At 46.0% G+C, this 24,884-nt stretch overlaps 3 protein-coding genes across 3 annotated transcripts; 1 reads left to right on the plus strand and 2 right to left on the minus strand.

Moving 5' to 3' along the window:
- Window positions 1-14,559: 14,559 nt before the first annotated feature.
- Window positions 14,560-15,882, minus strand: LOC143024566 (uncharacterized). Its single transcript, XM_076183378.1, has one exon. It carries the CDS (start codon window positions 15,880-15,882, stop codon window positions 14,560-14,562), a length of 1,323 nt encoding a protein of 440 aa, XP_076039493.1.
- Window positions 15,883-16,058: 176 nt separating this feature from the next.
- LOC143024896 (uncharacterized) lies at window positions 16,059-18,436 on the plus strand. The gene is made up of 2 exons (XM_076184296.1): window positions 16,059-16,173; window positions 17,780-18,436. The coding sequence occupies exons 1-2, from the start codon at window positions 16,171-16,173 to the stop codon at window positions 18,434-18,436; spliced, it is 660 nt and encodes a 219-aa protein (XP_076040411.1). The 5' UTR covers window positions 16,059-16,170.
- Window positions 18,437-22,409: 3,973 nt separating this feature from the next.
- Window positions 22,410-23,931, minus strand: LOC143024567 (uncharacterized). Its single transcript, XM_076183379.1, has 2 exons — window positions 22,987-23,931; window positions 22,410-22,436 (listed from the first exon to the last, which is right to left on the minus strand). Exons 1-2 carry the CDS (start codon window positions 23,929-23,931, stop codon window positions 22,410-22,412), a joined length of 972 nt encoding a protein of 323 aa, XP_076039494.1.
- Between the last annotated feature and the right edge of the window lie 953 nt (window positions 23,932-24,884).

Genomic DNA, 24,884 nt, shown 5'->3' on the forward strand with positions numbered 1-24,884 from the left:
TTTTCGTTAGGAAACGTAGCCTAGGCCTACGCATACTGAATAAAGTCCTGTCATCTTTGACCTACAAATCCTTTTTTTGTTGGTTACATTAGAATCATTGTAAAGCAAAATTAGGAAAAAAATATTTTGAAACACATTCTTTTCGTTTACGTACTGTACCGAAAATGTTGTTATCGACAACAGACTAGGCATAAACAAAGTTTACTGTTACATTATATTAATCGCAAAACATAAAAATACAAAATGCTGTGCCGAACATTTTGTCATCGACAACAGACTAGGCATAAAAAAATACTGTTACATTTTATTAATTGCAAAACATAAAAATACAAAATGTAAGGCAAAATTAGGATTTTTTTATTTCAACAAAACACATTCTTTTCGTTTAAGTACTGTACCGAACATATTGTTATCGACAACAAACTAGCCTAGGCATAAAAAGTTTGTTACATTTTATTAATTGCAAAACATACAAAAATACAAAATGCAATGCAAAATTAGTAAACATTTTACTTCAAACAAAACAAAATGAAAGAATATTTAGCTGGCTGGGATGCTGACGCTGCCGGCAGCCTGCGAAAACTATCGTACTCGCGTCTCGCAGCGTGCGGAGTAATGTACTGCACTGCCAGGCATAACATTGCAATTCTATTACTCTATTAAATGTTAGATATTATTGCACCATCTCGTGGTCATAAAGTCGATCAGTCGTAAGTCGCATAGGTCGTAAGTCGACGACTACCTGTATTCACAATAGAAAACTCGCCTAACAGTGTAGATAGAGAGAGAGAATTATCCCCAGCAATGAAAGAAATAAACATAACACAAAAAGAAATCAGTGATCCAATTAAAACCCTTGATGTCAGAAAATCACAAGGCCCAGATGGAATTGCAAACTGGATACTGAAGGAATGTATGGAAGAATTAACTGACAAAATATGTAATATAATTAAATCCTCACTTAAAGAAGGAAAAGTACCATTGGACTGGAAAAAGGCAAACATTGTACCAATTTATAAGGGAGGTGTTAAGAAGATCCATCTAACTACAGACCGGTCTCACTAACAAGCGCAATAGCAAAAATTTGTGAAAGAGTTGTCAAAAACAGATGGGTTAAATACCTGGAAGAAAAATCTATACTGAACCCAAATCAATTTGGATTCAGACAAGGGAGATCATGTACAACAAATCTGATGTGCTTTTACTCAAGATTAGTAGATATAATACAAGAAAGAGATGGATGGGCGGACTGTGCTTTTCTGGACCTGCAAAAGGCATTCGATAAGGTACCTCATAGGAAATTAATAAATAAGATAGAATCAAAGGGTGGCATCAAAAGAAAATTATTGGAATGGATGAAAGACTTCCTGATTGGGAGGAAAATGAGAGTTGTAATTAGAGAAAAATTCTCAAACTGGGAAAAAGTAAAAAGCGGTGTCCCGCAAGGATCGGTACTGGCCCCGATTATGTTCGCCGTATACATTAATGACATGAATGAAGGCGTGGAGTGCTATATGAATTTTTTTGCAGATGATGCAAAATTACTTAAGGTAAAAACGGAAGAGGACTGCAACTCATTGCAACAAGATCTGGACACGATATGGAATTGGACTCAAAAGTGGGAAGTGAAATTTGATATAAAGAAATGCAGTATAATGGAATTTGGAAAGATTACAGAATTGGAGAAGAATAAATAAAAAAAGCAAACTCTGAAAAAGATCTTGGAGTGATGATTGGAAAGGACATGAAACCTGATAAGCATATAAATAAAATATTCGGAGAAACCTACAATTTATTGAGGTCAATCAAAATGGCATTTACTTATATGGATGAAGAAATGATAAAAAAAAATACTAACTACACTGATAAGACCAAAACTTGAGTACGCAGCATCACTTTGGACACCCAGTACCAAAAAGAATATTAAGAAACTAGAAAGATTACAAAGAGTGACAACCAAACTAGCACCAACTCTCGCCGAACTAACATATGAGCAAAGACTATCCAAACTGAACCTGCCAACTCTGGAACAAAGAAGAGAAAGAGGAGATTTGCTGACAATCTACAGAATAATGAAAGGAATGGAAGTATTAGACAGGAATGACCTGTTAGTGTGGGACAATGGTAAAACGAGAGGACACGGAAAAAAAAAATGAAAAAAGATAGTTATAGAAGAAACTTGAAAAGGAACAGTTTCCCACACAGAGCGATTAATACATGGAACAAATTAGGCAACAAAACAGTATGTGCAAACACTATACAAGATTTAAAGATAAAACTTGATGCAGAGAGATACAAAGACGGGTTCCCCACGAGCACAGCTCCCCTCCCGTATATTACAACTAGGTAAATACATGGGTTGAACGAGGTCGTATTTTTCTGGGAAGCTTCATTAGAATTTCAGAGTGAAGGGTGGCATCAAATCAATGTTTCAAATCAATGTACAGTCACGCATGATAGTCTGATACTTACAGAAAATGTATTTATAGTTTTTGTGGATTTTTTGACAAATATTTATCACTTTGTTATGTGGTAAATTGATTTTTCGGTATCTTTATCTTTTATATATAATTTCATGGAGGATAGTTGATTGTGGTGTTTCATATTGTTTTGGTAAATGTTTTAGTAAGCATCCATCACACCATTATTGCCCAGCCACATTTTGTATTACGCATTTATTACGAAAATTGGCAGTGCAAAATTGCCAGTTCTATATGTCTGAATACATACTAAATAGCACCTGCCTAACTGTTGAAGTACAACTTCACCTCCTCGTACTTCGTTTCGTACACCAGAGTCACCTAAATTATATCCTAAAGGCCGATTTTATACCCCAAGTTACCCCCCGAAAAATTGCTACTGGGGTTGCCAGTTTTGTCAATACATAAAAAAAATTGGTTATTTTTTATAGCCAATGGATAGGGCTACTTGGTCATTACCACAGATTTGACCCTTGATGTAATGCCTATCTTTTGCGAATTTTTAAAATTTGCGCCATACAGTGTACGCCGCTGATGCTATAGGGGTTAAACACATGTCCTGGCATGGAAGACTACCCTCAAATTTCACTGATCACCTGACTTTACACCCATATCTTTACACCCATATCTTCTTCAGATTATAATTGACTCTTCATAGAAGCAGAATTTTGCTCTTGTTGAATTGCAAAGTTAGTCCCAGGGAACAACACACACTTTAATACAACACGACACTTACATCTTACACTTACATCCATCCACAGTAGTGGTTATACTGAAGCAATTCAACTGGATATGGTTAGAGGTCATCTTCACTATTGCCTGGAGAGAAGCCATCATCCTCCCATACTCTCAATCATGGGAAGACAGAATGTCTGAAGTAGCACTCCAACATTCCTGCTATTTAAAGATCCCACACTAATATATACACAGACCTTCCACCTGACTCTATAGGCTCAATATAATCCTCAATATCACCATGATATTGTCCTCAAGGATAGAAATGTTGACGAATTGACAGTAACACACCATACAATTCTCTTCCATTTGGGATTCATCCCTCAACTGAATAAAATTTTGATGTCTTGGGTAGAGCAGTATCTATAAAGAATATGTAAAAAGTGAAGCATTAACTCCAGTGTGAAGTCCTCTCTTCAGCTTAAGTTGTCTGGTATTAGCCAAAACAAAATTGGAGAAGTGTGCCCTTGTTGCCAAGGTGTTAACCAAGATAGCCTTAATCCCTTCACTTTGAAGTCCTGTCAGCTAAATGAAATTGTTTGGCATTAACCAGAACAAGATCTGAGAAATACATTATTGTATCATATGGGTTTAGTGGCTGTGCATTGACTTTTATAAAAATTATTAAAAATTAAGAAATGACTAGTTCTTCCAAATTTACCCCCATTCAATGCTGTAGTCTACTATATATACCTATATAAGTTTTATCTTCTGGAGAATATTAGAAAGCTTGGTTGAAGTCTGGGAACTTTAAAGAGGAGTAAGGAGCCATGAAATACAAAATGAACATATTAAGTGCCATCAAGAAATTGAAAAATAAATCCTTCAGTCACACTGAAGGCAGTAACAAAATACCATCACCTCTCTCCCTTTCTCTTCCTCCATTTCCTATCTCTACTCTCTATCTCTCTTTTTCTCTTTTTTTTCTTTTTCTTTTTCTTTTTTTTTTCTTCTTGAGTAGAAATGTTTGGTAATTCTCAGAACTATAAAATATGCCATTGTAGTGAAGGGGGAAAGTCTTGAGAATGGGAAAGTTGGGGGAGTATTCAAATTTTACTTGGGTGTTTTTTCATCACTGTATATATGAGAATTCATTAGCATGATTTATGAAAGGTTATGGGTGAAATCATTACATTCATACATATTCTTTAACATGATAATTGTTAGAAAGTATTTTTACAAATTCATTATTGAAATAAATGTGCACGCATGATTTTTCTTCATCCACACATTTGCCCTTCTGTATTAAACAAGGTAACATGCAAGATTACCTCTGATTACTCTCATGTTTAGTCCAACAATCATAATTGCCATCTTCATATGATTGAATTTATATATTAGGTAATGTTTGTGATATATAATCTTATTGAAGAGGGTTAAATATACAAACCATGAGGATACAGACAGGATTGGATTGTGAAATATTGGATTTTATTTATACTAAAATAAAGTTTTTGATGTTTCATTAACCTTAAAGTAGATTTCAAGCAGCAGTACGTGGCTTCAGCCGGATTTTTTTTTTAGATATTAATGGAAATGAGGCTAGATGAAAAAGTTTGAAAGGTAAAATTGGTTATATAACTATCTGGTAGGTATGGATGCCTGTTGCCCCAAGTTCTTTTACTGAAGAAATTTTGTGATGTCTGGAAGTGGATGACAAAAAGAGAGTATAGTATGAAGTGTTTTGTGTTTGTGTGGTGGTTGCATCTAGGTCATTTGGTACACTCGCTATCCGAGTTACGACCGGTGCGATTTACGTCCACCCGTACTTATGACCACATTCAGCAGATGCCTACATGCACATATTATGAGTTTACTGGTTTACTGTACATTTGCACGTGGCGTCCAGCATCCCGTACGACAGTTACGGCAGCACAGCACAGCTTCTCACCAAGGTTGCGCTGTCTGCCATAATTATGGTATTTCTACCATAATTTAGTGTGTGTCTACCATCTGATGTCTACCATATACTATAATTTTACTGGAATTGATATTATACCGTATTTCGATTCCCAGTTCCCACCGATAATCAGGGCAGGTGGGAATGGTCAGAAAGGGCAGTTTTGCCAGATCGGTGATACACGCTTCCCCGAAAGCCAAGACAGAGAGTCGGTTTACAGTAGTCCTGCATTCGTACTTTTCATTCTGGTTCGAGTTCTCTATTGGTCGAAAGTCGAAAGCTGTAGTGTACGAACATGGATACAAATAGCTTTAACCCAAGTCTATGATATTCCTGGAGTTCTGAAGTATAATATCTTATATTCAATAAGACAATATATCTCACTGTACTATTCCATGCATAAAATATTTATTTGATGAAATAATGTTATGCTATGATTATCGTTCTTTTCTTATGAAGAGAGACCGAACGTTTTCGCATGGGAGGCGACGATTGAGCCCAGTGCATAGAAACGAATCTTGTACTTGTTTTCATGTACATTTGAGGGAATTATTTTAAATGTTATTAAGCCTTTATTACTTCAACCTCTTTTTATTAATTATGCCTCGACCAGCGGATACCAACGGATCCCCCATGGTGCCTCGCCAGACCTACTGCCTGATCTTTCCCTCGACCGTATGCACAAAGAAAGTGTAGATGACATGCAACCAAAAAGTGGATTTTAATTTTTTTGTTTTTTACATGCATATTTTCTATTTTTTATAATATGTATATTTGTGTTAATTTGTATTTTCGGTCTCTAATAAGAATCCTGTGTAATATATTTTCTTTCTTTACCCTATCCTATTAATTTATTATTTAGTATAACCATCAAAGAGTATTGGATATTTTGCATACACTGAGAATGTTCTACAATGAGGCCACAAACAAAACATTTGAGCTGGATTTACGCTCTGCATCATATGTCCTTGAGTATACACCTCGAATATATACGGTCCGACTTACGACCATTTCGACTTACGACCTGTTGGTCGGATCCGATCTAGGTCGTAACTCGGATAGTGAGTGTATTTGTTGCCAATTCTGTGTTTTGTATTGTTTTAGTGGAGGGTGGTGGCCTAAACATAAGGAAGTATATATAGTTCTAGCTTACTTTGGGAGTGTTCTCTCCATTGGGGTGATTTTTGTTTGGGTTTGGTGAAGTAGCCTCTTCATAGGTGATCTCCCAACACCAAAACACTCACCTGTGCAAATTACCTGATAATGATAATTCAGCATAGCAACTACAAAATGGCTGTTAAGAATACCTAAGGTTACTAAGACAAACCAGAATAATGACTTAGAAATTACAGAATTGAGATGTCCATCCAAAGGAAATACAGTATTACCATGAAAATGTACAACATAGTGGAAAAGTATGTGCTGATGATGAATGGGAGACAATTACAAAAATATAAAAGGGTGATAACTGATTCAATAAAAGATGTGTATTTCCAAAACAGTGGAATGGACAAGAGTGGGTGCATGCCTTTGACTTAGGTACCTCCTGTAAAAGGAAGATGATGCTGTTCCCAAGGTTGTCTGGCTGAGCAGTCCCATCTCCCTGAGGAACACCATGGCTGGAATAGGGTTTTCCCATAAATCCCTTATAGAATGTATGTTGTGTTGCTGGTATGCATAATTGTGTAAAATGTAGTCTTCCGTATTGTGTTCAGTAGTTTGGGGTGAAGTGTTACATCCTGGACAGATATTTGCAATGCATTCATCCAGCCACCTCTGATAACACTGGGGAACACTGTACAGTATAAGCTCTTTTAACCGGCACGAGTGGGACCAAAGACGTGCCGGAAAGGGGAAATCCCAGTTACGAGAAGGAATATTAAAAAAATACATTTATTGCCTTTATTCATAGAGTACTTAAATAAAATTCATTCAATGGCTTCACTTTTGTTGTTTATTTATTTACCAGTATATTCATATTTATTTATCTTTATTTATTTTCATGAAATCACATATGTCTCTTTGTTTAGAATGTTTGTCTCTCTGCATTAAAAAATCATTTTGAAGACAGTGAAGAGACATCACGTCATGAGTCCCCATGTAGGTGCACTGCTCCGCAAACTTGATAAATGTTGCCAATCCTTTAGCAGCATCCTTCCACGTTACTCTTGGCTCTGGGTCATCTTCCTCTTCACTATCAGCCTCTGTTTCCTTACCATGCTTCTCCTCAATCACTGCCTGAATGATTTCGTCGTCACTTAGTGTGGGGGTGATAGCTTCGTCATTGTCGACCTCCATCCACTCCTGAAGAGCTTCATCAATGACGCTAAGCTTAGCACTACCACGCACATCCTTCAACTCGGCCATCACTGCCTTCCTTTTCTGTCGGTATGTGTTTGTGTGTTGAGAGAGTTGCTAATAGACAGTCGCACGCTTAACATCAGGCGTCTTATTACAGTGGGCACTGGGCCTGACGGAGCAGCGGGATTTGTGGGAGATGGCGGGAAAGATGCGTGCTACCTCTGGCGGGAGTGGCGCGGGAATTAATTTTTTTTTTTTTTCGAATTTTTACATTTTTACAAAATTGTTATTTCCTCGTGAATAATATGCCGGTTATAAGAAGGAGCCGGATACGAGAATAACGGATAAAAGAGCTTTTACTGTATATGGTGAATTGACAAAAGTACATTTTCTTACTTAATTCAAGCATACTGAATTCAAATCCAAAATCAGATTCACCCTAAATGCTACAGATTTCTCATAATATCAATAACTAATATATGATAATACAGTATTCATTTTATCATGCCTATCATTACGCCCTTGTAAAGATAGAAATTCTATTTTTTGATACTTTAATTATTATTTTTATTTGATTCTATTTTTTTTTTTTTTTTTTTTTTTTTTTTTTTTGTGCATACATGACTAAGGTGATTTGTGCCATGACTCATCCTGCCAAGGGAGTGACATCATCAACCTCGTTAGGATAGTGGCTATAATCCTTACGATAGATCGTAGACAAAATAAGAAAAATTCCCGTAATGTAGTTCAGAATTTTGGTCAGTTGACTTCTTGAGAACAATTCTTAAGGTCCCTCTCACATTAATGGGCTATAATAAGGAGTCTCATTTCCCCACAATTGAACTGGAGCTGGATGTCCAAAAGCGTTTAGACAAGGGCAGGGCATTGGCATGTCCGCTGGCAACTTGAGGCGTCACTTGTTAGCAAGCCGTCGTACCCATTACAGGCGACTGACAAAGTGTCCTGGGCATACTTGAATATAAAATTGAAATATTTTTTATATATATTCAGGACTTACTAGCAAGTAACTATACCCATTACAGGTGCTATATAAAGTGATAGAGAGTGAATGCTCATAAAATATTACAATTTTACATGGTTGAAAGGGGAAGTGTCACTACTAGTGAGATGCCATAGGTATATATGATAGGGGGGGAGTGCATAGAATATAAATAGTTTACCCTTAGGGGAAATGAGTAGAATTACTTGATTGAAAGGGTGTGTACTGACAGATATTGTTGTACATGTCCAGGTCATAGACCATACCAACGAAATATTGTAATGATTGTGACCCATCGTGTCCCCTCAGTTCGAGCAGTATGGTTATCAAAAGGTGAATGAAACAGCCAAAGGTTAGGTGTAGTAGTATCCCACAAAGTTTAATTAACGCCTCATAAAAATATAAAAGTGGATCAGTTCATTTTGGGGATACTTTTTTGGGCATACATGAAGGAAGTAAGCAAGCATACTTTCAGGACTAGGGACCGTGAACGCAGAAGGGAGTGAGAGGGGCATATATCGAGTTGTTGGTTATATTGGGTCATCAGTGATAAAACAATATAATGTCTCATCCGTTGTAATAGGTTCTGAGTTTGATTATATTGGGTTGTCAGTTATAAAACAATTATGTTTCATCTATTGTAATAGGTTCTAAGTTTGGTTATATTGGGTCACCAGTGATAAAACAATATAATGTTTCATCTATTGTAATAGGTTCTAAGTTTGGTTATATTGGGTCGACAGAAATATAGATGTAAGATTGCTGCCTTTGTGATGAATGAATAACCCAAAGTGTAAGGAACAGTAACTTTCCCCCCCCCCCCACAAATTAATTGATGAGCGAAGTCCCAAAGCCATGGAAAGTGGGGAAGGGGGATCAGGAATTTAAAAAAAAAAAAAAAAAATAAGTGTCTACCAAGCCTATTGTATCAGGAAGGGTGGTGGTAGCTACTCAGTGATGTACGTAGCCTATGTATGTATATATATATATATATATATATATATATATATATATATATATATATATATATATATATATATATATATATATGTACAACACTGAATGGGTCCCAGTGAACAGATATAAATTTTTTATCAACCATCAACATCAAGAGACTCGAGGAGGCCAACATGCAGAAATTGATGGCTCAATCGGTTAAGTCACTATCACTTGTCATGTGCTAGCCCAGGTTCAAGTCCTTGGCTGTACTAAATTTCCGTTTCTGCATGTTGGCCTCCTTGAGTCTCTTGATGTTGATGGCTTAGAATTAAAGTGAATTGTGGTTGGTAAAAAAAATACAGTATATATATATATATATGTATATATACATTCATTTGTTTTTCCCTTTCATTTTTTTTTTTTTTCTTTTTTCCTCTCTTTTTCCCATCCTGGAGAACAGGAGTACCACGGGTAACCATAATTAATCTTGTCTTTAGTAATTCCCTGGTTGGGTTGGAACAACTCCCATTGGTTGACCACCGTGTTAATGGCAGCAGAGATAGCTATCACCCAAAAAAGAGAAAATCCAACTTGAGACCGCACACCATCATACCACGCTAGCTACCAAAACAGGTGTATGACTCAGTTCAGGTCTTTACACCCTGAAGTAATTTTGAATCATCCTCTTGACTTATAGTAGAGCAGGCTTTTTTGCACAAATGTTTTATTGCATATGAGAAGAAAATTGAATTATACATTAGGATTGCAAATACTGTAATCAAAGATGATAATTTATTAATGACCATACATCAAGCCGGAAGACCTCTTCTTGGTTTCAATTGGGCAAAAATTTATGTTTGTAATTCTTTCTCTTGTAAGTTTTCTCTGGCTGATCTCTTCTAATTGTCCAGGAGTAGTTTGCCATCATGTGTTTATCCCAGTGACCTTGGTAGCACTCTCCCATCATCATCACAGCTCCCAGATTCTCTGGGAACTGGTTGAGGTGACTATTTAGGAGATGCAGCTTCACACTCATGTTGCATCCCAGCTTATGATATGCTAAAAGCATATTAGTAACCAGATCATCATAGTTATGAGCCTTTTTGTTTCCCGAGAAGTTACCAACAACTGCAGAAAGTGAGAGCCAGGCTGCCTTCTTTTTCATTCATGGTGTTCATGAACCTAGAATCCCTCAGAAGTATTCAGATTTGGGGACCATCAAATACTCCTGCTTTTATTTATTTTTTGTATGACAAAGTAGGAAACACTGATACTATATACTGAAAACCATAATTTTCATTGCTCAACAACTTGACATACTCCTCCATCAACCAAAAATTTGAGATGAAGCGGAGGAAAAACAATCTTCTCTCAACTTATAATTGGCTCATTAACAATGTTTGATATTCCTGCTTCCAAAGTTTTCCAAACTGGCAAATATTGTTGGGTCCAGTGTATGTCAGAGCCTTGACCATCCCACATACAGATATACCATGGAAACTTTGTATATCCCTTCTGCTGGCCAAGAAGGAAGTTGACCATCTTAAGGAAGTGGATAGTTTTAGATACTTGGGTGCAAATGTGGCAGGAAAAGGTGGAGGTAGAATGTAGATTGAGAGCAGCGAGTAAATGCCTTGGTGGATTAAAAAGTGTAATGAGGAATAGAAATTTGGGAATGGATGCTAAGAGGAGACTGTATGAAGGAGTGATTGTGCCAACAGCACTGTATGGAGCAGAAACATGGAACATAAGAGAGGAAGAGAGAAGGAGCTTGAATGTGTTTGAGATGAAGTGTCTGAGAAGTATGATGGGGGTTACTAGGCTAGATAGAGTGAGAAATGAGGTGAGGAGGAGAACAGGGGTGGAAAGGGAGTTGGGAGATAGGGTTGATGAAAGAGTATTAGGATGGTTTGGACACATGGAAAGAATGAGTGAAGAAAGACTAGTAAAGGAGGTATGGAAGGCAGATGTGGAGGGAGTGAACATGAGGGGACGTCCTAGGATGAGATGGATGGATGGGGTGAAGGGGGCTTTCGGGAAGAGGGGAATGTCTGTTGAGGAAGGACGGGAGAGGACAGAAGACAGGTGAATGGAAAATGGTTGTGTATGGAAGATGTTGTGATGCATGAGGTGGAATGGACGGGGGGATGGGGGGTGAGGTAGTGTGTGTGAGCAAAATTTTGACGCAGCCCGAAGGGATTTCTCCCCGTCTTCTCCTTTATATGGGGGGACGGAGGGGGGGGTCGCCGATTTGATGAAGCGGCCTTGCTGTGGATGCGCTGTGTCTTACGACACTGCTTCTGACCCAGGGCAGTGGACAAGGTGCAGGGATGACCCGTCATCTAGGACGTGCTAAGATGGGAGGGAGGGTGGAGGGGGTGTGGAGTGTATTCAGGGATGGAATGGGTGGGAATGATTTTATGCCTTTTCCTTTTTGGCTACCTCCCTAGTAAGGGGGAAAAAGCCTTGGTATATGTATATACATATATGTATATATATACATATATACATACATATATGTATATATACTTATATATATATGTATATATATATATATATATATATGTATGTATATACAGGCGCTCCTCAACTTACGTTTTAATTACGTTCCGAACGGCCGAACTTAAGTTGAAAATGAACGTAAGTTGTTACTGTACTATAATCCGTAAATTCTATTACCGTATCTTATAAAACACCCCTAAATCATTAATTATACACATAACATTGTAAAATAATAACATTAATTTCAAATAAATTAAATTCGAGGAACATAAATTGAGATGGTGGAGGAGGAGGAGGCAAGGCATGTTCAGTTTGTCGTTTGTGCAATGTAAACAATGGACGCAGCGTCATGCTCAAGTATTGTTTGAACTACGGAGAGCGCGCTAAACTAAAAAAAATCACTCAAATTCTTTAAATTTTTTTTTTTTTTTTTTTTTTTTTAGTCAGTTCAAACGTAAAATCGAAAAAACGTAAAACGAATGAACGTAAGTAGAGGAGCGTCTGTATATATATACACATTTTAACAGCCACAGTGCACTTTAATTCTAAGCCATTAACATCCGGAGACCCAATGGAGGCCACATGCAGAAATTGAAATGTGGTATTGCCAAGGACTGGAATCCAGCAACCACATGACAAGTGTCATAGTAACTTACTAATTCTACTATCAAGATAGCGTAGTTGGTAAGTTACCATGACATATATATTTATATATATAAATATATATGTATACATATCAAGGACTACTATTACACAGGACGTGTGCACCCAGATCCCTGGGTCCACTAGTGGATGCCATTGCTTTCTTTGTAACCTAACATTTTATATTGGACAAATATATCAAAACTAGAAACCTAACATTGTATATAGGACAAATATATCAGCTATTGACTTATTCAATGCAGTATAAGTTAAGGAGAGATACCTGTCTTGGATCATGGAAAATCATGAAATTATGCATTTTTAGCTGACGACACTAGGAGGTAGCCTGGACATGTAGCGAGTTTTTAGAATTTTTTTTGTTATACGGTATGATCAGTTGGGCTGTGTGTGTTTCCCGGCAGCAACCCTTCCCCTCACCCCTCCACCTCTGGTTTGAAATTGTACTGGTAAGGTGTGAAATTGTAATTGCGTGTACCCACATTTTTTCACGACTTAAGGTATGACATCATCCAGAATGCCACGAATAAGTGAGACAAAGAAACGCAGAAGCCAGCAGATGTCTGCCAAGATGAAAATATTACGCACAAAGTGACAAAGGGTAAAAAAGATAGTGAGAGTCATGGGACGCCATCCCATTCCCAATATTTTTCAGCCCTGTGTCACTACATAAGCAATTAGTGGAAGGCAAATTGGAAGAAGATAACATTTCTGTACGTAAGTGTTCACAAATAGAGAATGAAACGATGAAAAAATTGTTGTGCCTTAACAAGTGTCAGGTGGAGCAAGTACTAGTGGATATTCTCCTGGTGCATTCTAGATTACTGTGGAGTGTGCATGTGAGTATCTGATCATTACTGAAATATTTGCTAGTGTGTTTATTGGCAGTATCGTATATACGGTACTAAATCTACCAATTTTCAGTAAAGTTACATGTGGAAAAATTGCTCTATTTTTCTTATTTCCTGTCCAATTTACAAAAAATATGTATTCAATCTACACACTCTAAAGGCCTGTCTACACGAGCGGGCCTGATCGGCGGGCTTGCCCGTTAACGGGCATATTTGACGGGCAAACGATCAAATTGCCCGAAAGGCCGCCGAGCGAAATCACTGAGCTGGTGCCCGGTAGCTGGAGTTTCTACCCTGCCAGACGCAAGATAATATCGTGAACCCACAGCGGGCCTTCATCCCACATTCCACGGCATAGTAGCACAGTGAACATTTAACGATGGCAGCCCAGGATAACTCTAGTGAGCCACCGACAATGCTAGGCACCATGGTTCTCGTACAGCACTCCACCCGCTACTGGCAACATCGTCGGGCAGGCCCAGCTGTTCATCACTTCGGTCGTGTGGACAACATTCACGGGCAGGCCCGCGAGAATTTGCCCGTTAACGGGCAAACCCGCCGATCAGGCCCGCTCGTGTAGACAGGCCTTAAGGAAGAACTTTTATTTAATGGTTTTATCTGTAGGAAGCATAGTATTGTTACGAACGCGGCCCCTATCGCATCATGTGACGACATCGTGGTACTCGTGGCGCCAAGGGCGGACGCCACCTGGAGTCACGTGACCTCGAGCAGCGACTGTGATTGGTCGAGGCGTGCTATATAAGCACGCTACACAGTGTGATTCAAAAGTACTTACTTGTGCGTCGATGACGTCGGTTCTTCGGTTTCGGTCGCTCCTGGGTGGGCCCTTACATTCCTTTGCGGCACACTCTCCACTTCTCTAGCCTAATTCCTTACCTCCTAACCATTAATGCTAGCTTATCATATCCCCCTTTCCGGGTACTGTACACTCCACTCACACTCGCATTCACCACCAACCACGCACGGTCCTTGTTCGGCACTGTGCCACCCAAGCCAACGTGAGGCCACCCCCCCCCCCATTCGGGTGGGAAGGGGGATACCAGCGCTCGTGCCCTTTGACCCCCTCTCCCCCCCCCCCAGAAAGAGGGGGAGGGGGTGCCAACCGTCCGTCCCCATCCGTGCCATACACACTCACGCTCACACCACACCCCCCCCCCCTTGATCTAGAGATCAACCTACTCCTCGTCTTCTCCTTCCTCTACATCGTAGTCCTGTAGCCACCTTGGCCGGCGTCTTTCGCGCTGGGGTCTCCGAGACACCCCCATCCTCTTCTGTTGTCGCCCCGTGGCCTTCCTCCTCATCTTCTCCTTCACTCACTACCCGCCGTATATCCAAGATATGTCGCGGCACTCCCTCAACAGAAACATTGTTCCGGGAGTTCACCTCCGTCACTATCCCTCTCGTCCACTGTGACGTGCACTTCCTGTCCCTTGGTCTCACCCATACCTCCTCCCCCACCTGCACTGAGGCGGGGCCTTCTTCGGCGTTGGCCGGCAGTTTCGGTTCCTGCAGCGGATGCCGCCAATCATATTTGAACACAGCCTTTTGCGGAACCGAGCGGTCGTCTTGGCCTAACCTGGGGGAGATATTATACCAGAAAACTGCCTCCGTCGGCGGTATTCGCGCCCTCTCAGCTATGGCCTTAATTGTACGATGGTGTCGTTCTACTATCCCGTTTCCGCTCGGCCGGTACGCTGCCCGGAAGAAGCGTCTTGTGTTCCACTTGTCCAATGTACCTTTCAGTGCCTCCGACCGAAACGCCGTGCCGTTGTCCATCAGGACTTCATCCACTAGGCCCCGCTCCAAAAATACCTCGTTCATCACCCGCGCAATCTCTTCTCCAGTCTCCGCCTTCAGTTCTCGCCAAATGCCGAACCGCCCTGGGCCGCAGTCGACCATCGATAAGTATCTGGTTCCTTGATAGTGGGTTACGTCAATTGCCAGCCGCCCCCAGTTCTCTTCCACGCAGAGCTCCCCCGCTGAATGCGGTCTGGGGGCTGGGTTTATGGACTGACAGCGGGCACACGCCCTCACCGCATGCCGCACCTCTTCCCTTGATATGTTCGGGTTAACCTTCCTTGCCAGGAACAATGACCTATCGACCCCTAGATGATGCGTTTCGTGCAACTCTTTCGCACGAAAGGACCCAGCGGCGCACATCTCGAGCTTCTCTTCCTGTTCTTCCTTCGCTTTCAGCCAGCTCTTCTTTACTCTGGTAAGCGCGTCCGCTTTGTTCGCCTCCGAGGATACCTTCCTCACCCTTATCTTCATGCCGAACTCGTCGATTAACTCTCTCAGGATCCCGAGGCGGCGCTTCACCAGGATCTCTGCAGCTCCTTTCGTGCGTACTCTCTTTTCAGCCGTCAGCACCGAGTTCATCCACCCCGCTACCGTGGCTGAGTCCGTCCTGATCTCGATCTCCCGCAGCCCCCATTTCAGCGCCAAATTTGTTTTTTTTCGGTGGAAAGAATCTGGACACTTGTGCTTATACATCGGGGGTAGCCATCATGTCCCGTGTTGGCTGCCCTTAAGGTCCGAAGTATCTGAAGATCATCAATGAAAGAAACTTTCATTGGCCAGTGTTTAACAGATTCCAAGAAGATTCCAAGAAGAAAAAAAAAAGAACACGGCAACTGCCGATAGACTAAGTAACTGCGCATGCGCATCGCGAGTCGTGGGCAGGGAAGGCCATGATACCTCATTAAGCTTTTTCGGACCGTGTCGTCGACATCTCCTCTAGAAGGCAGCACTCTTCCTTCTCGTCCGACCCCACTCCTCTTCATGGTAAGTTCCGAAAAAGTTTTTGGCCGTTTCCATTCTCTATCTTTCCCGTGTGAGTTAGAGAAATGTGGCGGCTGTGGTTTTTTGTGCGCGGGGACTTAGAACTTCCGGGGTTGTTCCACTTGTGTACTCCCTACGTTCTTTTTCCTCTCGCTAGATTAACCTCCGTTTTCTTTTTATCGATCCTGTTGTTAGATTTTGCGTTCCGTCGTCTCGACGTACCACATTTTCTAACAATGGGTGGTTTTTGTTGTCCCATGCCGTCCTGAGGCCCGTGCGTGGGACCTCCTTGGTGTGATGAGGGTGTGTGCTCACCACACTAGGGTTAGCAGTCTCTCCCCCCCCTCCTCGGAATCGGTTGTTCCCTGGGTACTCCGTTTTCCTTTGAGGTTTGGGGGACCTCTGGACGTTTGTTTCAGAGTAGACTCCTCTCGTTTTTACCGTCGTTTCCTAGCCAGTTACGCCCGGTCTCGAGAGTACGAGTTCGGTTGTTCCCTGGGTACTCCGAACTCGTGGATGCGTGCTTCCACGCACCCCATAGTAGCTCTTGCTACGCTACTTGGTTCGTGATCTTAGCATCACCCTGAACCCACGCGGACCCCGTCCGCTGTCCCCTCTTGGCAAGGGTGGACAACATTGGCCCGACACGTCACACACTCTCCCCCGTGCCGGGCTACTGCCGTCGCATCCCGTCCCGCGAGGGACGGGTCGCGCCACCCTCCTAGCGTGGGTGACTACCCCGTTCCGGGGCACGGCTCTCACCAACACCAGTCGCCCACTGAGCTATCCTGGTGTTGGTACCACGACGTTTCCTAGCCAGTTACGCCTGGTCTCGAGAGTACATGTTCGGTTGTTCCCTGGGTACTCCGAACTCGTGGATGCGTGCTTCCACGCACCCCGTTCCGGGGCACGGCTCTCACCAACACCAGTCGCCTACTGAGCTTTCCTGGTGTTGGTACCGCGACGTTTCCTAGCCAGTTACGCCCGTTCTCGAGAGTACGTGTTCGGTTGTTCCCTGGGTACTCCGAACTCGTGGATGCGTGCTTCCACGCACCCCGTTCCGGGGCACGGCTCTCACCAACACCAGTCGCCTACTGAGCTTTCCTGGTGTTGGTACCGCGACGTTTCCTAACCAGTTACGCCCGTTCTCGAGAGTACGTGTTCGGTTGTTCCCTGGGTACTCCGAACTCGTGGATGCGTGCTTCCACGCACCCCATAGTAGCTCTTGCTACGCTACTTGGTTCGTGATCTTAGCATCACCCTGAACCCACGCGGACCCTGTCCGCTGTCCCCTCTTGGCAAGGGTGGACAACATTGGCCCGACACGTCACACACACTCCCCCGTGCCGGGCTACTGCCGTCGCATCCCGTCCCGCGAGGGACGGGTCGCGCCACCCTCCTAGCGTGGGTGACTACCCCGTTCCGGGGCACGGCTCTCACCAACACCAGTCGCCCACTAAGCTATACTGGTGTTGGTACCACCCTCTGGGTGTTTTTTGTCGATGTACGGAGTTTTGGGCAACCCGTACCTCTCGAGTCACGTTTTAGAATTGTTAGTCACTCCTTCATTGGTGGACTACTTCTAACTCCGTGCATTTTATCTTTTCAGGCAGAAGGTGCTGACCTGATCTGTTCTCAGGATGGCTGCACCGCTAAGGTGGCTAGAGACGGCCACCTCGCCTGCTCCACGCACTCGCCCTGTTTCGTAGACTTCCGCTACGACCCAACCGCCTGCCCCCAGTGTGAGTGTTGGGTCCAACAGTTGAGGCTCTACCCTAAAGACACTAGACCGGCTCCGCCTCCTCTAGTGTCCCTACGGGCGGTGTGGCAGCACCTGAAGAAGGCAGCACAAAAGCGGGGCAGCCCGCGGGTAGAGGTTGCTGTTCAAGCCCTGGCCCTGGAGCTGGGTCTCGTCAGGGCCCGTACGGTGTCTGGAGGCACCTCTGCCTCTCCTGAGCGTGCCTCATCTCAAGCAAGGCAACACTCTACCCCTAGGAGACGGTCACGCTCTCGTATCCGCTCCATTTCTAGGAGAAGCTCCACCTCGGGCCTCACTCCCACTCCCGTCCTAGCTCTCGGCCTACCCGCCGCTCTCGCTCTCCACACCAGTGAAATGAGGAGCTACGCCCCTCGCCTGGGCGACGCTCCCCCTCGCCTACCCGGGACTGTGACACACCTCGTTCACGCTCGTCTCCTCACGCGCGCACTCCCTCGCCTACCCGAGACCGTTTCTCCTCGAGTTCAGTGTCGCTCTCCCCATTCCTAGTGTCTCTTCCCCCACCGGCCTCGCCGCGTAAGAAACACAGTTCTAAGAATAAGAGTAGGAGCAACGGGAAACCTCGCTCCCCTTCTTCCTCCTCGTCTGCTCCCTCCTCATCGAGAGTGGACAGGCACCATAGACATAGACGGTCTAAAGGGCACAGGAGGTGGTCACTCTCCGGATCCCGCTCTCCTAGGGCCACCAAGAGGCCTAAATTTTCTCTCCTCTCAGAGGTGCCGGGCTTAAGGGAAGAGATACTGAACCTGATCCGCCAGTCGCTACCCTCTCAGCCGTGGTATCATACTACTCCGCCTGCCCCGGGACCGGCACAAGCCCTCGCTACCGGTCCGGCCCGCTCCTCTCCACCTCCCTCACCGAGCTTCGCCTTGTCACATTCGAATGACGACGCGGACTGGGAGGAAGAAGATGAGCCTATAACTAACTTTGTGCCTTACAACTGGGTCCCTCTACCGTCTACGTGGTCGACGAAACACGAAGGAGGAAAGCTGATAGCGCTTGCCCCGGATCCTACCTCTCCATCTGGTTTTGTGATTCGGACTGACGTCCTCATCAGTATCTCTACGGACGACAAAGGTGACCAGCGTATATCCTACAAACTGAAACCCTGGCCACAGGCGGAGCAGACACCACAGCAACCAAAGTTTATTGAAAAGACGTGCTTTGATGCTGTCAGAGCTATGCTCATGAATCCTCTACTGTTCCCCGCCGACGTGTCACCCGTGTATAGAGAGCATGAGATACCGATGCTTCGCATGCCCGTCTCGTCCTTCTTCCCCGCTGAGGCAAAGGGGAGAAATATGGACGCGTCTGCACTGGTTAAGACGGCCTCTCTCTCTACTAAGTCCGCTCCATCTAAACATCCAGCACTACCATCTGTGCCCATCTTGTGTAGACCCTGCTCTACCCAGGATACTTTGGCGAGGTATGCAAACTACCTCCGATGCTCTCTCGCTCCCGTCCAGACTCAGTGAGCCAGAGAGTAAACTGGCCACTAAGGAGAAATCGGCCAAGACAGAACTGGCCCACACTCTCTCGGTGTTTTCACTGACCTCCACCCTGACACAAGCTCTACGCTCCCTGGCTAGCAAAGTGCACACCGCCTCCGACGGTCAACTCAGGGACACCTTGAACCTCCTGAGTGAAGTGGGCTAGCAGACGGCGTCGCTAGTAGCGACAGCCCTACCCCACGCAGTCCGTGCCTTCGCCGAGGCCAGGGCCGACTCCCGCCGCTCCGCAGTGAAGTCGGTACCCGCGGCGGCTAAACAGTGTCATCAGGGCCAAACCACTCTCGCTCGACCTGTTCGACCGGGAAGCTACGGACCGAGTACTTGCAGCCAACAGGGGCACAAGGGCAACCGTCCCGGCACTCGCTCCTTTCCGCAACGCAGCAAACAGCGTGGAGCGAACCAGTCGAGACATGGTAAAGGGGGCGCGCCGGGCCAACAGAGACGGCACCGTAAGCAGCCCTCCTCCACCAATATCAAGCGCTCCACCGACACAGCTCCCCAGACCGCCCAGCACACCAAGGCGGAACCAAGGGAGAAGTGAGGCAGTGAGGGGCTGCCTACGGGGATGGGACCACGCATGGCCCTCCCATGGGAGGGCAGCCCACACCATCAAACACGACCTAACCTGGCCCTGAGAACAGCTGCCTCCTCTACGTCGTACGCCCCGAAATACCGAGGTCTCAGCAGACGTCTTCCACCACGTCAGACCCATGGTGGAGAAGGGTGTGGTAGAAAAAGCTCTCGAAGATCGTCACCTCGGTCCTCGCGGACCAAGGGGCGGCGACCCTCGTATACCTAGACGACGGGCTAGTATTCTCTCCCTCTCGAGAGAGGACACTAACGAGCGTATCGGTAGCTATAAGAGTATTAGGGGAGATGGGCTTCCTCTTAAACCTGCCCAAGTCCTCCTTAGTACACCTCACAACAGCTGGAGTGGCTCGGTATCCAAGGGGATACGACTATAGCGACGCTGTCTTTGTCGCAAAACAACATCAGGAAGACTATCAAAAGCCTTCGCCGAGCCGCCTTCTCCCACACACTCTCCAGACGGCAGTGGGAGACGCTGCTCGGGATTCTCAACTTCGCCGCTCCCACGTTCCCCCTGGGTCGCCTCATGCACCGCCGCCTCACGCTGGAAGTCAACGCGGCCATACCTACCACGCACAGGGACAAACAGAAGCTTGTCCCTCCCGTCCTGCACACGCTACTGCGTGGCTGGTTAAGCCACGCCTCGTGGCGTTCCGCTGTACCCTGGCTACCACCCCTCTACTCCCTCACTATCACCTCGGACGCATCACGTGGGCTAGGGGTACCAGTCCGATCGGGGCCACCAGAGTTGCGGCCCCTGGCCATCAGGACTGAGAGAGGCACACTTAAATACCAGGGAACTTTGGGTGGTCCTCCGTTTCCTTCAGGACGAACCCAGCCTACCAGACAAAGCAGTCAGACTGTGCCTAGACAACTTCGCGTCACCCACCAACACTCAACTACCACAGTTCCTGTCACTAGCGGTACGGACCCAGGCAGGAGGCCCGGACGCGCTGACAGTGGACTGGAACAGGTGGGACTACATATACCTCTTCCCTCCCCCGGCGACGAAGATGCTGGTACACACCATCAGCAAGCTCAGGGGCTACCGAGGCAAGATGCTGCTGGTGTCTCCACTGTGGAAGGCTCAGCCGTGGTACGTAACTCTCCACAACTGGTGCCCCAATCCGCTCCTACTAGGCTCAACGTGCCTCGCGCAGCACGTAGCGGATCAGCTGCGCTAATCCTTAAATCTTCACGCTTGGTGTTTCTCAAAGCCGGACTCTCCTCGCTCTTTCCACCTAGCGTAGTTGACACCATGATAGCCGCTCACAGACCCTCCTCCATCATTCAATACGAGTCATGCTGGCGGAGGTTTCAGTCTTTCCTCACCAGGGAGAAAGTGAAGCTGGTTTCACAGGCGTCTTGGCTTTCCTCGCCTGGCTGGGCAACAGCACCAACCGAGCGCCTTCCACGGTAGCTTCCCACCACTCGGCCCTTGCAGACCCGCTCAAGTTCAGCTTGGGTATCAGGGTGCACACCAGGGCACTAAAACTGCTCCTCAGGGGTCTGAGAGCTAAGCGCCCACCTTCTCGTAGGGTCACCCCAAAATGGTCGCTCCACAAAGTGCTACAGTTTTTAAAGACCCGTCTTGTTCCATTGAACAGTGCGGGCTACCTCATGAGAGCACTCTTTCTCATCGCCCTAGCTACAGGATTCAGGTCCTCTCAGCTAGCATCACTCACCAGACACCCTCAGTTCTCTCAACTGGCTAAGGACGGTTCCTCTCTTACACTGTCACCCTCTCCGGCCTTCCTCGCTAAGAATGAGACATCAGAGAGCCTAATCGCTCCCATCACCATTCCCGCTCTCTTAGAGGGTGGCAGACCTCTCCCTCTGTGCCCCGTGGCAGCCTACAGAGACTACCTACGTGACACACCACGGGTTAGCCCGGGGCACCTTTTCTACAATTCCACGTCGCTCAAACCACTCAAGGCTAGAGCGATAGCCGCCCTGCTTTGCAAGGTTATCAACCTAGCAGACCCGGGTAAGGCACCAAGAGCACACGCGATTAGGGGTCTCGCAGCCTCGCTCGCGTTCCTCCGTACCCATTCGGTGGATAAGGTACAGAATCTGGGTGGATGGGCTTCCACTACCTCGTTCCGCACCAGGTACCTGATACACACGGTACGCCCGTCTCCCTGCGTAGCCATGGGTACCAGGCTACTCCCAGACGCGCCTCTCTCGCCTCACCCCCCTCAGACTGCCTGCACCTCCCCTCCGACCTCTCAGAGTCTAGGTCAGCAATCCACCTCTCTCTCCTAAAAGGGAGGGGGGGGGGCAAGTGAAGAGACAGGAATTAGCTCGCATACCATAGGAAGTGGGTACAGCGTACCGGAAACCTCTCTCCCTCTTGGGAAAGGTTACCAGTGCCTTTGTTCTATAACCCCCTTTTTACACGATCATTTAAACATAATAAACTTATGTTTTATATATCGTTTTTATGCATCTCTTCCTAGGTTACTTTTCTGGGGCAGGATCGGCATTACTCCCCACAGCATTCAGGCTCCTCCCAGCCAGCCGCTTCAGATGCAAGCACAAGTGTCCAGATTCTTTCCACCGAAAACACAACTTTGTAGTGGTTTACCACTAAAAGTATATTTTTCGGGGGATGAATCTGGACACTTACATATTCACCCCCCCTCCTCCCAGGCCTTCTGCCTTGTTGAGTTTGCTTGCTATGGTTAATGAGGTATCATGGCCTTCCCTGCCCACGACTCGCGATGCGCATGCGCAGTTACTTAGTCTATCGGCAGTTGCCGTGTTCTTTTTTTTTTCTTCTTGGAATCTTCTTGGAATCTGTTAAACACTGGCCAATGAAAGTTTCTTTCATTGATGATCTTCAGATACTTCGGACCTTAAGGGCAGCCAACACGGGACATGATGGCTACCCCCGATGTATAAGCACAAGTGTCCAGATTCATCCCCCGAAAAATATACTTTTAGTGGTAAACCACTACAAAGTTGTGTTATGACCGCGTCCAACTCTGACACGTTAATATGGTGGTAGTCGTCCTTCTTCCGCTGCCACGCTCCATCTTCGACTATCACGTTCCCTATCTCCAAGACGGCGCCGGTTGCGATACTACTCGCGTCGCACCATACTACGCCATGGCTCTGCTGGGGCGCGTTCCACTGTCCTCTCACAGGATCATCGTGCATCGTCCTCTGGACAACGTCGCGTATCATGGTTAGCGTGTCCTCATCAACCTTCTCTCCCCAATCTTTCGATCCCGCCCTCCTCTTAATGTAGCTACATGCCGTACGAAGCCATCCGGCGATCGGGTAGTGGCCCACTAATTTGCCGCAAAGGGAGAAAAGTTCTCGTTTACACATTTCGTCCGTCACCTTTGGGATCTCGTTCCCTCGCTTGAACATCAGCGTTCCTGCCGCGTTCCTTTCCAGTCGCAGTCCCAACACCGCTCCTCCCTCCAACGGCTCCGGTTCCTTAGCTGTCAATCCGTACCGAGCCAGATGTTCCACCACGTTCGACGTCGATACTATGCTATCGTCCACCAGTATGTCGTCTAGGTACGAGTCAGTGCCCTTCTTCATCGCTTCAGTCTTCTCCAGTACAGTCTTCAGGATTCTCGTCATGATCCTCGGGGCCGAGCTGAGCCCAAAACCTAGTCTGGTCAAGCAGTAAATTCTCCCTTTGTATTTTACTAGCTGGTACTTCCATAGCTTCTTAGTCACGTGAATTTGCAAGTAAGCCGCCCGCAAGTCTACAACGGCGGACGCCCCCCTCCTTCGGCGCCACCTGCGTAGGGTCTCACTACATACATCTACAAAATCGTCGCCAGTATGACACTTCACGAACTGGTTCAGCTCTCGGAAGTCCAGCACCGGTCGTACCTTTCTCTTGGTTGGCTGCACCACTGCCATCAAGGGCAGGATTCCGCCCTCCACCGGTTCCTCCCAGGGACTCAAGATTCCTTCCTCGATCCATCGCTCCACTTTGAGGTCAAAGTCCTCCCTCACCCCCTCTCTGAGGGTCCGTGTGTAGCAGTCGACTTTGTTCTTCAAGACGGGCGAGCTTTCCTTCGGATACCACTCTACTTCCCACTTCCGGCCGTCAAATTCCGCCCGGAAGTCCTCGTCCTCAATCGTGCACGGCGCCGCCCTCTCCCCAGGGTCGAGCTTCGGGCCAGCACCGCCCTCCGCGGCTCCCATTGCCATTCCTACGTCCTCACCCGGCCTCGGTCGGTTCTTCATCCTCTCTTCCGAGTCCTGCCTCATTCCAATCCGTACGAGCCCACCGATGAACGTGACTTCTCCAAGCTGGGTAATTCCGTCCATTCCCAGCACCACGTCAATTCCCTCCAGAATCGTTCTAATGACGAGCACTCTTAGTCGTATCGGGATACCCTCCACTATCATTTCAATTTCCTGGTCGCCATCGCATATCGTCTCTCTCCCGTCGACTGTCGTCAGGGCCACATCTCCCCGTCTGAACTCTTGAACTATATCGGTCCTCACGATCGTGGTTGAACAGCCAGAGTCTATCAGCGCCCTCGCGCGTCTCCCTCTCACCCAAATATCCACGATCGGCATACGACTGAACGGTGTCCTTACATTTCCCCGGCGGCCCCTCGCATAGTGGCCGCCGATGTCCCGTTTCCCTGACTGCAATTTTGGGCCATGTGCCCTGGCTGATTGCACGAGTAACAGATAAGGTCTACCTCCTTACAGTCCCTTGCCAGGTGACCCAGTCTCCGACACTCGTAACAACGGACCCTCGACAGCCCGCGCCATCTGTTGTAGTCACCCCCGAGCTCACCCGTTCTCCCTTCTCGGTCCGTGGCCACTATCCTCGCCCGCGCGCCTTCTCCCGCCGA

This window comes from Oratosquilla oratoria, chromosome 4 (genome assembly GCF_046742065.1).
Source record: "Oratosquilla oratoria isolate Oo_2021 chromosome 4, ASM4674206v1, whole genome shotgun sequence".
Classification (NCBI taxonomy): domain Eukaryota; kingdom Metazoa; phylum Arthropoda; class Malacostraca; order Stomatopoda; family Squillidae; genus Oratosquilla; species Oratosquilla oratoria.